This window comes from Pseudorca crassidens, chromosome 7 (assembly GCF_039906515.1).
Source record: "Pseudorca crassidens isolate mPseCra1 chromosome 7, mPseCra1.hap1, whole genome shotgun sequence".
Lineage (NCBI taxonomy): Eukaryota > Metazoa > Chordata > Mammalia > Artiodactyla > Delphinidae > Pseudorca > Pseudorca crassidens.
In genome coordinates, this window is record NC_090302.1 from 102,186,341 (window position 1) to 102,203,355 (window position 17,015).

At 38.2% G+C, this 17,015-nt stretch overlaps 1 protein-coding gene across 1 annotated transcript in view; it reads left to right on the top strand.

Moving 5' to 3' along the window:
• Nucleotides 1-17,015, top strand: part of ADAM28 (ADAM metallopeptidase domain 28) — a 61,364-nt gene that overhangs the window by 30,971 nt on the left and 13,378 nt on the right. Inside the window, exons 11-18 of the mRNA XM_067745175.1 lie at nt 2,762-2,892; nt 5,956-6,133; nt 7,312-7,401; nt 10,132-10,327; nt 13,016-13,118; nt 15,148-15,307; nt 16,017-16,097; nt 16,419-16,497. Of these exons, the coding sequence (XP_067601276.1) occupies nt 2,762-2,892; nt 5,956-6,133; nt 7,312-7,401; nt 10,132-10,327; nt 13,016-13,118; nt 15,148-15,307; nt 16,017-16,097; nt 16,419-16,497 (1,018 nt within the window). The remainder of the gene's footprint in view (nt 1-2,761; nt 2,893-5,955; nt 6,134-7,311; nt 7,402-10,131; nt 10,328-13,015; nt 13,119-15,147; nt 15,308-16,016; nt 16,098-16,418; nt 16,498-17,015) is intronic.

Here is a 17,015-nt window from a genome sequence, read left to right on the forward strand (position 1 = left end):
CAGTTGCACTGAGACTTCACCAGTGCGTTAAGGGTGGCAAGATTTGTTGCCCTTCTCTTAGAAGTTTAAGACCTTAGTTAGGGCTAGGACTAGAGTAAGCCAAGTGAGGCACTTAGCTCACCCTGGTGCTGGTCACGTTTGCTCCATTACAGGGATAAGGGAGAAGGATTGTGAAGGGGTTTCATGCCTTTGCTACTGCTGTTCTGCTCCCCCAGGTCAATACCATGATGGAGGATTTCCCAGAACTCTGACTTAGTGACGTCATGTGGAGAAAAATCTGTGAATAGGTGGGAATTTCTCTAATTTCTGAATTCCTCACATTTTGCATATTCTCTTGCTATTCCACAATCAACATTGATCAGTTTTTTGGGGTTTTCTTTTTGGTGTTTCCACCACACTTGTTTTTTTAATAGATCTTTATTGGAGTATAACTGCTTCACAATACCGTTTTAGTTTCTGTTGTACATCAAAGTGTACAACAGAATCAGCCACATACATACATATGTCCCCATATCCCCTCCCTCTTGAGCCTCCCTCCCACCCTCCCTATCCCACCCCTCTAGGTCATCGCAAAGCACCGAGCTGATCCCTGTGCTATGCTGCTGCTTCCCACTAGGTGACAGTTTTACATTTGGTAGTGTATATATGTCGCTGCTACTCTCACTTCACATCAGTTTTTAATGTTTTGTGTGAGTTATTACGGCATCTGGTAGTGTCTGCCCCAGGTAAACAGAAGTTCACGTCCAGCTCTCCCACTAGGTGCCAGCCTGTCTTTCCTTAGATTTCAGCTTTGTTGCCTTGTGACCTCAGCTCTAGGATTGGTTCTAGAAAACTGTGAATCTGACTACAATAAGTTTGGGTGGGATGCTCTGTCCAGCTTTCTGTTATCTGGTGATGAGAAACAGGGGTCAGGGAATTCTCATCTGACTTTGTCTAATTTCAGTTTTCATCAGGCCCTGGGTCTCAGCAGCTAGGCTTTCTCAGTGATCCTGCGTCCTTTCAATGGCAGCAAAACTCTGCTTTCTGACTTTTGCAGATCATTCCTGGAAGAGAGTTTCCTGGCCCTCCTGCAATGGGCAGAAAACCTCACTTGATATCAATATAGGATCCTAGGCTCAGGATTTTTGTCTGCCTCTCTCTCAGGAGTAGAGGTTTTTGTAGTTTTGTGTGTGGGGTGTGTGTGTGTGTGTGTGTGTGTGTGTGTGTGTGTGTGTGTGTGTGTGTGTGTGTGTGTGTTAAACTCATGCCCTATCTGTAACAGGTCGGCAGTTCTGCTATAGGTTGTTGCCACTTCTCCCGTCAGTGAATATGTATATATCTCTCCAATATATCTTATGAGTCTGGGTTTATGATAGGCTTCCTATCATAAACGGAGGAAGTAAAATATGTATTTTAAAACTTGAAAGTGCCTACCATAAAACTGGAAGAGAAACTAGCCCACTTAAAGCAATAGTTAATAATATATGATAGTAACATCCATAAGATGTTATGGAAAAAACCTGAACAAACTTTCTGGCCAACCCAACAGACTTAAAACTGCAGTAGGAATCCAGAGGAGAGGATTGTAGATGAAGAGTAATGTGGTCAGGAAAAGTTGCATTAAAATGAACCTCAGAGCTTGGATTGGATTTAAGGGGAAGAGAGGATGGAGGTAATCCCAGTAGAAAAAAACCATTTAAGTTATGAAAATAATTATTTAAAGGAAGGTACCCTAAATTTGAAGGAACCTCAAATAAGGCAATCTGGAAAGTGTCTATTTAAACACATTTCTTTTTTTCTTAAATTGTTTGGTTTGTTTTTGTCCCCACTGAAGACTCTCCATCTTAATAGATAGTAAGGTTACCAGGTTCACCTCAACAGGATGAAACAATATTGTGAGTGGTAGGTATTAACTTCCTGTCTCACATACGTGTTCCTTGTTTGCCAGCCTTGTACTGTGCCTGATGGACTTCTCTATTTTGCTCTTTGAAATGAAGTACATAAGGGAATCAGTTTTCTGTGGTGGGTGTTATTGGCATATTCCTGTATCCCTACTGGGAAATTACAACCAGCAATAATTCTTTAGTGTTGTTTTATTGCTTCTGGATAACTTGGATGTCCTGGTCCAACACCTTTAATCAGAAACAATCTGGTAATGAAGTTGGCTACTCGCTGAACTTCATGCAATAAGGGAAGTCTGGAGTTGACTGATGTCTAGTCTTGGCAGTAGTAGATTTGAAAAAGGTACCAGTGGTTCTAAAGTTCTAGGTTCATGAGCACTTCTAGATCCCTGTGAACTAAATACATTAAAGACCTCCAATTATTGATAAATTGGAAAGAATTTGAAAAACAATCCAAATGTGAGGGGGGAGGTAAATCAGTTTTCAAAAATTCTAATTTCTTATTATTGTTGAAAAAAAGGTTGTCATTATCCGTCATGGCAGGAAATAACAAAAATTTTCATGATAGGGACCCATTGACAAGAACAGAGAGTAGGCTGTATGCCTTGTGATGGGGATTCAGTACCAAAGGAGTGTGTGTGTTGGGGGGAGAGACAGCAAGAGATACAGAGACAGAGAGACAAAAGGGCAGAGAAAGTCAGGGTGAGAGACAGGAGAGAAGGGAAGAGAAGGAGAGAGGGGAAGAGATGGGTAAGGTGAGGAAACTGAAGCTAAAATCAGACTCTCTACTCCACTTGACTACAGTGAAAATACTTAATTATGTCCTGAGTGATAATTCAATTTGCAAACCAGAGTATCTGTCTCCCTATTCTCATCCTCAGGACCACAATCACAACATGCTTAGCACTGCAGGGACCATGGCCCATGAAATGGGCCATAACTTCGGAATGTTTCATGACACCTATGCTTGCAAGTGCCCTTCTACAGTATGTGTGATGGACAGAGCACTAAGGTGAGCCTTTCTGGGAAGATGCTATTTATCTGTGTTTTGGATTCACTCTGGGCTGTCATCTTCAATGACATGTTCAAACTTTCAAATTATTAAATAGCAGTATCAGGACAAAATCATGGATGTGTATCTATACCAAACTACCTTGTACCTCATCTATGTGTAATGTTTTTCATTAACTGAGACATAGTTTAAACATACTATCTCTTTGCTGTTGGGGTGATGTGTCACTTTATCCTCATCTTAGCTACACAAGATCTGGGTTCATAAACTCATTAGCATTTATCACATTTTCAGTGAATTCAGATTGGGTGGTGGTAATGGAGAAGTTTTAGAAGAAAACTGTAATTAAAGAAGAATGGGGCTTCCCTGGTGGCGCAGTGGTTGAGAGTCCGCCTGCCGATGCAGGGGACATGGGTTCGTGACCCGGTCTGGGAAGAGCCCACATGCCGCGGAGCGTCTAGGCCCATGAGCCATGGCCGCTGAGCCTGCGCGTCCGAAGCCTGTGCTCTGCAACGGGAGAGGCCACAACAGTGAGAGGCTCGTGTACCGCCAAAAAAAAAAAAAAAAAGAAATAAACTCAAAATGGTTTAAAGATCTAAAGGTAAGGCTGGATACTATAAAACTCTGAGAGGAAAACATAGGCAGAACACTCTTTGACATAAAGCACAGCAAGATCTTTTCAATCCACCTCCTAAAGTAATGAAAATAATAACAAAAATAAACAAATGGGACCTAATTAAACTTAAAAGGTTTTGCACAGCAAAGGAAACCATAAACAAAACAAAAAGACAACGCTCAGAATGGGAGAAAATATACGCAAACAAAGCAACCAACAAGGGATTAATCTCCAAAAATATACAAACAGCTCATGTAGCTCAATATCAAAAAAACAAACAAACCAATCAAAAAATGAGAAGATCTAAATAGACATTTTTCCAAAGAAGACATACAGATGACTAAAAAGCACATGAGAAGATGCTCAACATCATTAATTATTAGAGAAATGTAAATCAAAACTACAGTGAGGTATCAACTCACATGGGTCAGAATGGCCATCATCAGAAAATCTACAAACAATAAATGCTGGAGAGGGTGTGGAGAAAAGGGAACCCACCTATACTGTTCGTGGGAATGTAAATTGGTGCAGCCACAATGGAGAACAGTATGGAGGCTCCTTAAAAAACTAAAAATAGAGTTATAATATAGAGTTACCATAGAGTTAACTAACTCTACCGTAGAGTTAACTAACTCTAACTCCATAGAGTTACCATATAATCCCACTCCTGGGCACATATCCAGAGAAAACCATAATTCGAAAAGATACATGCAACCCCAATGTTTATTGCAGCACTATTTACAATAGCCAGGACATGGAAGCAACCTAAATGTCCATCAACAGAGGAATGGATAAAGAAGATGTGGTACATATATACAAAGGAACATTACTCAGCCATAAGAAAGAATGAAATAATGCCATTTGCAGCAACATGGATGGACCTAGAGATTGTCATACAGAGTGAACTGTCAGACAAAGACAAATATATGATACCACTTATATGTGGAATCTAAAAAAAGGGTACAAATGAACTTAGCTACAAAACAGAAATAGATACAGATGTAGAAAACAAACTAATGGTTACCAGGGTGTAAAGGGGGGACAGATAAATTGGGAGACTGGGATTGACATATACACACTACTAGATATAAAATAGATAATAAGGACCTACTGTATCACACAAGGAACTCTATTAAATACTCTGTAACGGCCTATATGGGAAAATAATCTAAAAAAGAGTGGATTTATGTATATGTATAACTGATTCACTTTGCTGTATATGCGAAACTAATACAACATTGTAAAGCAAATATACTCTAATAAAATTTTTTTTCAAAAAAGAAGAATGTTCTCATAGGAAGATGACGAGAGTCTTTGAAAAGAGATTACACATTCCTGCCACACCTTAGGCAAAACTGCCCTGGAATTTTATTTTTAAGAACCCCACAATCCCTTTTATGTGTTCATTTCCTCTTTTTGTATTTCCCTCTCCCAGCTCATTCAAGCTAGGGTTAGTCTCCCATGCCCTTCCACGAAATAGCCTATGGCTGCATGCCAGTTACATAGCTTATGCTATCTCTCACGTATATTACTGTAGTTTAAAAATTTTTTTTAATTTTAAGTATAGTTGATTTACAATGTGTTAATTTCTTCTGTACAGCAAAGTGACTCAGACAGGTAGGCATATATATTCTTTTTCATATTCTTTTCCATTATGGTTTGTCACAGGGTATTGAATATAGTTCCCTGTGCTGTACAGTAGGACCTTGTTGTTTATCCGTCTTATGTATAATAGTTTGCCTCTGCTAATCCCAAACTCCCATTCCTTCCCTCCCCCGCAACCCCCTTGGCTACTGCTTTTTTTTTTTTTTTTCTCGTTACACAGGCCTCTCACTGTTGTGGCCTCTCCCGTTGCGGAGCACAGTCTCCGGACACGCAGGCTCAGCGGCCATGGCTCACGGGCCCAGCCGCTCTGCGGCATGTGGGATCTTCCCGAACCGGGGCACGAACCCGTGTCCCCTGCATCGGCAGGTGGACTGTCAACCACTGCGCCACCAGGGAAGCCCGGCTACTGCTTTTTTAACCTCATTGTTATTTGTGGAATGAAGAGAGGCTGTCAATAGAAATCCCTCTGAAGGAAAATGAATTCTTAAACATGTAAATAAATATAATTTTAGTGCCTTTAAGACTTCAAAACCAAGACAACCGAAGGCTGAATTAGATTATCTGGATAAATTAGAACGATTTTTAGTTTATTAAATAGCAGCCTGGATGTTCTATTTTAAGATGTGACCATACTTGCTTTGTTCATTAAGCTGGAGGTGTTTATACCTGCCCGGGTGGGCTACTTCAGGAGCAAAAATAAGAGCTCATGATTTAGCAGTTGGTGAGTGTCTTCCCTTTGATCTTTTGGGTCACGTTTTGAGTGTATCACACCCAATGTCTGATATTTCCCCTTATCTGCTCAGCGTGACTGTATTCCATTTTCTTTTTCCTTACCTTTACAGCTTCTATATACCTACAGACTTCAGTTCTTGCAGCCGTGTCAGCTATGAAAAATTCTTGGAAGATAAATTATCCAATTGCCTCTTTAACGTTCCGCTGCCTACAGATATCATATCCACCCCAATCTGTGGGAACCAGTTGTTAGAAATGGGAGAAGACTGTGACTGTGGGACCCCCGAGGTACCACCAAGTTCTTTCTAAAATGATCTACTTTGTTTTTCAATTGCTGAGAGATAAACTATCAACGTGCGGTTCACTAAAAAAATCACACTTCTTGTAATTTTGTAAATGTTTGTTTGTAGACATCTGTTAGGCCAACTTTGGGACTCAGGACATTTTACCAGTCGAAGTGCCTGGCTTGGTCCCATCCTCTTGACAGGGCAGCCAGGATTCTGAATGGGACCTTTGCCCCCATCTTATTAATACCTAATGCGAGTACCAGGCCAAGCTCTCAGGGGGTTGGCCTTTCAGTACTTCAAAATAGGATTACACATTTATCCCTTCCGTGAGAAAAAGGAATCTTTCCCAGGTGATGTTTGTTTGAATAAGGGCAAGAGTTTTTTTGGGTTTTTTTGCGGTACGCGGGCCTCTCACTGTTGTGGCCTCTCCCGTTGCGGAGCACAGGCTCGGACACGCAGGCTCAGCGTCCATGGCTCACGGGCCCAGCCACTCCGCGGCATGTGGGATCTTCCTGGACCCGGGCACGAACCCGCGTCCCCTGCATCAGCAGGCAGACTCTCAACAACTGTGCCACCAGGGAAGCCCAGGGCAAGAGTTTTAACCCTAAAAATTGGTAACTGTAAATATCTCACTCTGAGGTTCCCAAAGTAGGAGTTTCCCCAAAGCCTTGTGCAGATGCCTAATTTCTCAGAAGCAAGGTGGGGAGAACAAGACAAAGTATACTGCTTTACAGAGAGCTGAATTAAATGTCAAACTTGAATAAAGAACTATATTTTTAGATTTTCAGTATATGCTCTAGAGATTAAGTTTACTGCTGGATAGATACAAAATTGATGAGCTGAACTAATTATGTTCTGTAACAATTTAGAGGAATTTGATTTTCAAAAACTGTCCCTTTCTTTTGTTTTCTCTCCTATTTCACCAAAAATAGACCATGTTCAGTATTACTATGGGAGATTGGGGGAACTAGAAAAGATATTCAAATAAAAAAATGATGTAAGTAGAATTCAGATAAACTCAGTATTTCTAACGTTAAACTTTTTTTTTTTTTAGTTTTCCCCCAAATCATTTTCAGACTGTATCAAAGGTCTGTGTGATGAATAAATTGTATTATGAATTGTGCCAAAATGAGACCAAAAGGTAATCTTGCATTTGCATTTGTTTCTGGTATTTCTTAGGAATGTACCAACGTTTGCTGTGATGCAAAAACATGTAAAATCAAAGCAAATTTTCAATGTGTGGTAGGGGAATGCTGTGAAAAATGCCAGGTAAGATTATTATTTTATTCTATCTTAATAATTATGATTACTTTGTTTTTTCTGTATTAAAATCTTAGAGATTATGTTAAATGAAATAGGCAAAGTAATATTTTTCTGTCTATAAAATAATGTTACCTACCATCTATCAAGTCCTCACTGAGTACTTTGCAAAGATGGGCTCTTTAATCCTCCAACAGCCCTTTGAAGTATATATTATTATTTAATTTTGTTTTCAAGCAGAGTCTCAGAACAGATAATGTACAAAATAATAACAGCCACTAAATGGCAGAATCCAAGTATGATCAGTTCCAAAACCAATGCTTTGTTATTCCCACCTGCTATTTCTTTTGATGCCGTGTGACCCTCCTGGACCAAATCCAGTAATTGCTTGCATATCCCTTTGTTGGCAAAAAATTAATCAGCCGATCTAAGAAAGAAATGGAAAATTTTATTCTAGCCAAATTGAGGATTATAACCGGGGAAGAGCATCTCAGAAAGCTCTGAAAACTGTTGAGCCAGTTAGAAGTCAAAGCACAGTTGTGTAAGTTTTTTGAGACAGAGGGCTATACGTTAAATGGCATATTATTGATAATTTACACAATCCATATCTAAGCATCACCATGGCCCCTTACAAGATCGAGAAGGAACGTTATCTTTTAAGGAGTTATCTTGTTGATGCTGGGAGTATGTTGGTCTTTATGGTTGAGCAGGTATTTCTGCTGATGGAGGAGGTCTGGTCAATGCCTAATGCACAGTGCACGGTATGGGGAGAGAGGAGGTCAGAGGGAGTGACAATTTCTTATGTTTAAATTTTCCTTGTCTTGCCATAAAATATGAATTTTATTTCACACTTTAATATGGTGTAGTGGAAAAGCTTTTAATTTTAATAATATAGGGGCTCCTCTATCTTCAACCTTTGAAGTCACTTGCGGGTGAAATTCTTAGAAAAAAGACATAAGATGAGGATGCTGTGTCATTTTCTCTGTGGGGCTTTTTTGACTTTCTCTTCCAGTTTGAGTTCAGCATGTTACATTCTACTGTTGCAGAGAATTCTCTATTATGATTATTTGTTTATGTGTCTTCTTAGTTAAACTGATTCTTAATGTCTGGAGTCTGATTCATGCTCAGCTAACACAGAATTGCATTCATTTTAAAAGCCCAATAACCATCTGTAAAAGGAATGTGCAGATGGCATGCCAGGTTATAGGCAGTGTTTGAGATAGGTTATTTTTGTTTGTTTCTTTTTTTTTTTTTAATGTTGGAGGGAGAGGAAAGAAATAAAGGAGGCCAAAATGAAGAAAATTTGAGAACTTAAGTAGTATTCAACAAGTATTTATTAAGTCTTGTTTGTTAGAGATTATGAGTGATAAAGAAAACTAGTATTTGACTTCAAAAAACTTGCTATTTCTTTAGGGTGATGACATACATAACTAAAACAGACGAAAATATGATACATGATTAAATGCTCAGATAGATATTATAATGACAGATGGCCATTATATGGGTAATAGTTTCCACATATATTCTCACTTAATGTTCATAATGACCTTAGAAAGTTAATATTGGATCGGGAAACGGATCTTCAGAGAGATTAAATCCATTTGCTAAGGGTACACATCTAGCCACTGGCAGAGCCAAGATTCAAACCTGTATCTTTCAAATCCAAATTCAGGGCTCTTTTCCTACCACATGTAGAAAAGAGGAACAGTGATTTGCATTGGAGAGGTCAGAGGAGATTTTAGATAAATAGAAAGAAAAAATTCCAAGTGAGCAGGCAGGGAGAAGGAAGAAAGAAAAGAAGATATAAACATGGTTTGTGTGACATCTGGTAAGAAAGCTAGTCTGACTGGAGTAGGGGGGGCTTGAATTTGGAGGGTCTCATATGCTCTGATGAAAATTTGGATTCTTTTAAAAATATTTATTTATTTATTTGGCTGTGCCGGATCTTAGTTTTGGCACATTCTGTCACCAGCGTAAAGATATGGAAAGTCTTTTGATGATATGAGAGCATGCCTTCTCACTTCAACTAGAGAAGGGTATGCTTCCAATATCCACACAGGCCTCTTAGATTTGTATGAATGGCAGAATTTCTTTTCCTAAGGTTTCTCTGAGCTCACAAGAGCAAGACTCGCAGTAATAGATTGCAATGGAATTAACACATGAAATGAATATTTGGTTGTTTCCTCCTTCTGATAAATCATTCCATAGAAAGACATGAGTTGAAAAGAAATATCTGAACATACAATAAAAGGAATTAAGGATTAGGAAACTCTATGCCTGGGGAAGTCTCAGAGCATGCTGATCTGGGCTTATAAACTTATCTTCCTTACTATGGAAGATTTACTTCACCAGTAAATCTCTGAAGCTGCAGATTTAAATCTCCTTGAAAAGCTTGTCGAAGATGCATTCAACAGAGGGAGAAATAACTTCCTTCTTTCCATCTAAGATATTGCTCAGTTTTCTTCTGTGTTTTTTCATTGTTATTTCTCTAACGTTTGCTCTACAAATTCAGAAATATTGATTGCTTAAAGACTCAGGGCTTGGCCAAAGTCAACAGAAGAGAGACTATAGGAGATGGCTTCAGCTTATACAATGAAAACGTGAACTAAAACAGAACGATGCCTCTAACTACGTTGCCAAAAAAAGGCCACAGGGAAAATGTTATTTGAATCAATTTGAGATATTAGGGTTAAGTCAGGTGGGAAAAAAAGCCTTCTCTCCAATTTTATTTCCCTATAGTTTAAAAAGGCTGGTGAGGTGTGCAGACCAGCAAAAGATGAGTGTGACCTGCCCGAAACGTGTGATGGCAAATCTGGTCTCTGCCCGGATGATCGATTCCAAGTCAATGGCTTCCCTTGCCAAAATGGGAAGGGCTACTGCTTGATGGGGATGTGCCCCACCCTGGAGGAGCAGTGCACCAAGCTATGGGGACCAGGTAGGAGGACAAACCCCAGTGATGCTGGCACTACCTTTGTACATACAAAGGAAAATCGTATCACTCCAAGTGACAGTGTTTAATCATGGCCAAAGTAGCATTCTGTCCCTTTCTTCCATCTTAGAGACTGTGCCACTGCTCAAAATCGTAGATAAGTGGAGAATTTTGGTGTTGCTAGATGTAGCAAATAAAAATAAGGACAGTCCAGTTAAATTTGAATTTCAGATTAACAATTTTTTTTTAAGTGTCAGTATGTCTCATGCAATATTTGGGTGAGACTTAGGCTGAAAAAAAGTCTTTATCTGGAATTTAAATTTAACTGGATATCCTGTACTTTATCTGGCAGCTCTAATCAAAATCCTTCCCAGTTAAGCAGACCCTTGGAATTGTGTGTGTGTGTGTGTGTGTGTGTGTGTGTGTTGTATAGGGGTGGAATGCAAAGAAGCAGTGAGGAAAATTGAAAGTTTTTAAAATGTTTATTTTGTCCATAATACCAGAATTTTAAAGGTCATATTCTCTGATTACACCATAAAAAAGAAGTTAAAAATAAAAGCATAACTTAAGACTCTTCAAAAACTTTAAACCCAAATTTAAATTATGCTAAATAACTTGATTAGAAGAGCAATTTTTAAAATATCAATTCGTTGGACTTCCTGGATATGATGTATATTGTGTAGATATATTTAATTTTCATACCATTTTCTGCTACATTTCCAGATTCCTACTTAAATGGCTGAAGGACTATTTTTAACAGGGAAAATACATATTGCTAAAAATATTTGAGGAAGGTTATCATATGCTGGAAACTTTCCATAATTCCTGAAAATATACATAAGACAAGATGAAGGAAAGCAACAAAAATCACTGATTGACAATATACCCAGAAAAAAAGACACCTGGGAAATAAATGGACAGGAACCTAGAAAAACCCCTGAATGAAAGCCTCTGTATCAGGCTAGGGTGAGCTGAGACACAATTTGAGGAGAAAGCTTGATACCATTGGTGCACCAGGAAGTGCTCTGATGGTCTGGAATTCGCTCTGGCTCTCCTCCAGTTTATAGGTAATGCAGATGGACGTGCTAAGTTACAGCTGCAAGCAAAGATGGCTTTGCTGGTTAAAGACCTTGAGCTTCCTTGGCTAACTTCAGTATATGGCAGAAACCTGGGGAAAGGAAATCTTCAGCTCAGAGATGAAGCTCTGAACATCTCCTTTGTTACTTGGCTATAAATCACTGCGATAAAAACTATTACTTTCTTCTTTTTGCCTGACCCTTCAATATCGCCTCCCTTACAAATCTGTAAATTTTCTAGTACCTAGACACTGTTCTGTTCATAGTTGTTATTCCCAGTGTATCCTAGCACAGTGCCTGACTTTAGTAAATGTTCCAAGTGATCTATTGAATTAATGTTGAATATATTTATCCAATATTGGAATAGAGAAGAACTTTTAAATCATATATTTAAAGGTGGCCTTTATAAAAGACCAGAGAAATAGATTTGCCTAAATAAAATTTCAAATTTTACAATTCACAAGGATCACACATTTATTTTAAATTAGTCTTCAAAGTTTGAAAAGTCTTATAACACATATAAGGGGGGAAAATCACTGTCTTTAACCTCCTATAAATCATTTGGAATTCCAAATATTGAAAATGTGACCAAGGAATAAACAGGCAATTCATCATAAAGAAGTACACATGTTTAATAAACATTAAAATCATTTTAACTCACTAGCAAGGAGTATGAAACACTATTATTACATCAGCACATGCACTATATGGTAAGAAATATAAATGAAGACAAGTTAATCTTCTACACTCGTTAAATTGCAAAGCTTTGTTACAGTTAATGCTTAGTGTTGGTGAGGATGTGACAAAACACTTAGTTTAATATGCTCTGGTAAGAGTATGAATTAGTACAGTCTTTTCACAGAGAATTTGGAAAAATGTGTGTGCAACCTAAAAAGAAAATGTGCTCCTTTCCTTAGCAACGGTAGCCAGGTATATTTATTTACAAAGGATTTTCAGCCAGCATTTTCTTTCTGAACCATGTACTACAGACCAGGCCCTCTCCTCAGTGGCTCACATATATTAACTCATTTAATCCTCATAATAACGCTGTGGGGGAGGTACTATCATAGAATCCTCATTTTTACACAGAGCAAACCAAGAGATTAAGGCACTTGCCAAAGATCACACAGCTCTTACTTAACGCCTGAGCTCTCAACCACTGTGTTCTGTTGCCCCAGTTGATGGGGATCTGAGGAAGATTACCTGAGAAATTAAGCATGCGATGCTCATCTCTGTGCCTGGCAGAAGTAGAAGTTTGACTAAGCACAGCAGGTACCTGTCACAGCTGCACCCTCCAGCAGGATAACATTCCAGTATCTGCCTGTGGGCTGCTACTACGATAACTACGGCTCTTCCAGCTAAGTCTTCAATCATCCAGATGTTTCCAAATATTTAGATAGCCATTATTCAAAGATAGGCTATCTAAAAGATTGTTTTAACTCTAGCCATCTCTCTTGATATCAAATTAGTGCAACCTATTTTTCCAACAAGGGTCAAGGGGATGATGCTAAAATCGTATTCCTCATGCTGGTTTTCTGTTTCATGAATCCTTTATGGCACTGAACTATTTATCTCTTTTCTTTTCAACTGTGTGCCTACTGACTATGCCTGGTCCCAGGAACCCAGGTTGCAGATAAGTCATGTTTTAGCAGAAATGAAGGTGGGTCAAGTTACGGGTACTGCCGAAAAGTGGATGACACACGCATTCCCTGTAAAGCAAAGTAAGTGGCCTTGTTATTTGAACCTTCCTGCTCATTTTGACACATTCTGATTTATCCCATTTAAAGAGAAAGTGAATTTGGACATCATTCATTTGATAAACATTCATTGAGTGACTATTATATGATATATTTTAGGCTAGGCACTGAGTTAAAAAGACAAATAGGGAATGATCCACTTTTTCCAGTCTCTCATAATGGATGCTTCAAAGGACACCAAGTACAGCTGTTGTTAAATAGAATGAATGTTTGAGACCGAGCGTGCAATAGTTAAATGGGCCTGGTTGGAAATTTGCACACTGATTCTCCAGTATACTTTAGATGCTTTTCCATCTAGTGTCTTTCATTTTGATTCTAGGGTATAAATATGTATCTACTCAGAGAAATAAGCAATATGATGATTGTACAGTTTTATTTAAACTTGCCATGGCATTCCATAAAGAAAAAATACAGTAAGGGAAAGATGGACAATTTACCTAAAGAATTTGTTGTCCTTTTTATATTGATAGTCTGAAAAAAATGATAGAACACCATAAGCAATGAACTTGAGATTTTTTCTATATATTTTCCTTTGATTCTGCAATTTTAAGATGACTTTTAAAATTCAAATGATAATAGATTAAACTTTATACCTGCTCCAAATTTTATACATACAAACTAATGTGTAACCAGAGATTGAATGAAAAAAATCAGCATTTCTCAAAGATTTTCTATTAAAATAACACTGATTTCTCTCAATGATAGATATTACCAAACAAACTGTATTTTGGACAGAAGGTCATCTCTTGGGGAGTCTAAGCCTCAAAGATAATCATACCCTGTGGGTTCTTCTTTACAGGAAATCATGAAAATTATGTAAAAGGCAATATGTGTGGGAGAGTGGGGTGGGAGTGTGGCAATATTTAGTCTGAGAGGGTGTGACAGGGAAAAGAGACTAGGGTAATTCCATCTTTCCTCTGTAGAGTGTATACACCCTTGTCCTGTAAAACTTTGTGTGAACACTGGATAATTTCTGCAACCAGAGGCACAAGCATTTCATTTCTTCCCACAGGCTGACCTCCTGGTCACTTCTTGATAGTCTTTGGCTGTAGTGGGAAATAAGCCTGAAAGTCCCTGTGTCCTAGAGCCTTCCTCATAAAGCTCTACCTAAATGATTCAAGAAAAACACCCTCTCAAGTCTGGAGAGAATGCGTGCCTTTCTCCACTCCTCAATGGTATTTTCTAAAAGCCTCAGAGACATCAGAAGAATCTGATTCTACCACTCTCCGAAGAGTTTTTCACAGCATTCCTCTAAATTCTGCATAAAGCAATTGATTCCAATTTTGTTGGCGATGACCTTCTTCCCCTTGCTAGTGAAGGCAAGGCTTTAATGAGTGCTGAGCAGTTTCATCTGAATTTGCAGGGGTTCTTCCAGTAACACACGATGCCTTGGAGTGACCACCGAGGCTCAGCCTTATACCGATACAACTACAGTCGAGAGAATTATTCTGCTGCCCTTCATGGCAATAAATAACTTAGCTGAAACAAGACAGAAACTGATTTCCTAGGTGCCCTCCATGATGTTAGACATCCATCCTCCTTATAGCTTCTTGCTCCATCATACGTATGACCTCCTTTCCCAAATGTTTCTCTCAGTCTGTGATGGCTTCTCCAACTCCAACCGTCATATTCCAATAAGCAAAAAGGAGAAAATATTGAGAAGAGGACATATACCCTCACGTAAGGGCACCCTCAAGAATCTGCAGTTAAGATTCTGCTTCCTTCCCATTGGCTAGAATTTAGGCAACTGGCCAAAATTTGGGAATATGAGAGCCATGGGATTTTTCTTTTGAGCAACATTGTGCCTTGCTAATACTCAATGGTTCTATTACTGAAGAATAAGGGGGAAATTGGTATAAAGGAGAACTAGAAGTCTCTGCCGTAGGGGAAAATACCATTAGTTAAATATCGATAGGGAGCTGATTTATATTTGTATAAAACTGCATTTTGGATCCTGCTATTTCAAAGGCAACAAATTTCGGCTTTTCTTCAGTGACGCCCTGTGTGGGAAGTTGTTCTGTAATGGTGGGTCAGATTATCTGCTCTGGAAAGGACATATAATAACGTTCCTGACATGTAAAACATTTGAACCTGAAGACAGCACTCAAGAAATCAGCATAGTAGCAAATGGAACCAAGTGTGGAGAGAATAAGGTACATTGATTAATGGTGGCTTTTACTCAAAATGTTCTGGTTGTTTGTTCATTTTGTTTGCTTGCTTCTCAAGGCCTCCTTGTGTTTCATGGAGCACAGTTTTTCAAAGTAATGTTTATGCCATTCACGTATACATGACTGCATTCTTGCCTTCAGTGTTATTTAATAAGTACCTATTATGTGCTTAGCACTAGGTTGTTAAATTTAGGTAAATTTTATTTCCCCCAAATTGGTATGGTCTCAATAAATGATAGCCATTCTGATGATAATAATGAAAAAAATCGTAACAATACTATTTATTTTTACATAAATGATAATTATCTTAATATTGGAGATGATGTGATATTACCATGTTTTCCATAGTATTTTTGTTTAGGATGCGTACCTTGTACCATGTACAATGCTTAGCTCAGTGCTCTCAGTCTTCAGAGTTGGACTAAAGAGGTGCATTAAAGATGACCCATGAGATATGACGTGAAGTAAGGAAATCTTCTTTAAAGAGGACTTCCTAAATATTTTATTATAAAAATGATCTAGATTCCATATTCCTATTTTCAAAAGGATTTGGTGATTTCCCTAATGAAAAGGCAAGTTTGATAACAATAATAGTAACTAAAAATACAAGGCTAAATACCAAAGAGTCAACAGTTTGCAGAACTGAAACCACTGGACATTCATGTCTACTTTGTGTTTTTCATATCACTTTCAGGTTTGCATTAATGCAGAATGTGTGGATGTCGAAAGAACTTACAGATCGGCCAATTGCTCCTCTAAATGCAAAGGACATGCTGTAAGTCTTGACAGTGTTTCCCCAAGCTTGCTGAATCTTGTGTCATTTTAGGTCAGACAGTTTGGATGATGTTAAAATAATGTTTCAGCGTTGAATGATTAAAATTATTATCTAACTCCTCACTAGTTTTATTCAATGAAAAATTCCTTCAAAGAACCTAGTACTGAAATTACTATTACTGATTCATACATTACGTAGACAGCTGAAAGGCTACAGAGCAGAGGTTATTCTTTTTTTGGAATGGACTTAATTATGGATGAATCAACCCTCGGGTTGGGGATTAGTCCAGTGAGAAAACTAACAGGATCATTGCTCCTCTAGGTGTGTGACCACGAGCTCCAATGTCAGTGTAAAGAAGGATGGGCCCCTCCTGATTGCGGTGATTCTTCCATGGTCTTCAGTAAGTAATACTGCACATCTAATGTGAGAAAATTACTCTCCTCTTCCAAGCTTTTATTTCCTGTTATGTAAGATTTCATTGTCTTTTTTCCACTTCTCTTGGAATTCCTATTCTGTAGATATTGAATCCACAATATTAATCCCCAAAGTTTCTACAGCAACTTTTTAATCATATTTTCCACATTCTTATGTTTTTGTGCTACATACAAAAAGATTTCTTGACATTTTATATTTGTCATTTTATTTTAATTTTCCGAATTTTCTTGCTTTATGATTGTTCCATTTTCATAGCAGCCTTGACTGAATGTGTACTAGATATAATATCCTCATAAAACTCTAAGAATATGACATAATTTTTGCAGGTTCACTTTGTTCTCTAGATTGTTTCTTTTGAGTCGAGTTGTTTTGTTTTTTCACCCTGTCTCTTTTATTTCCCTGGGCTGTTTTTCTTCAGTATGTATGATCCTTCTTTCAATGTGGGATTAGGTTGACTTGCTCTTTATAACTAATAATAATAAA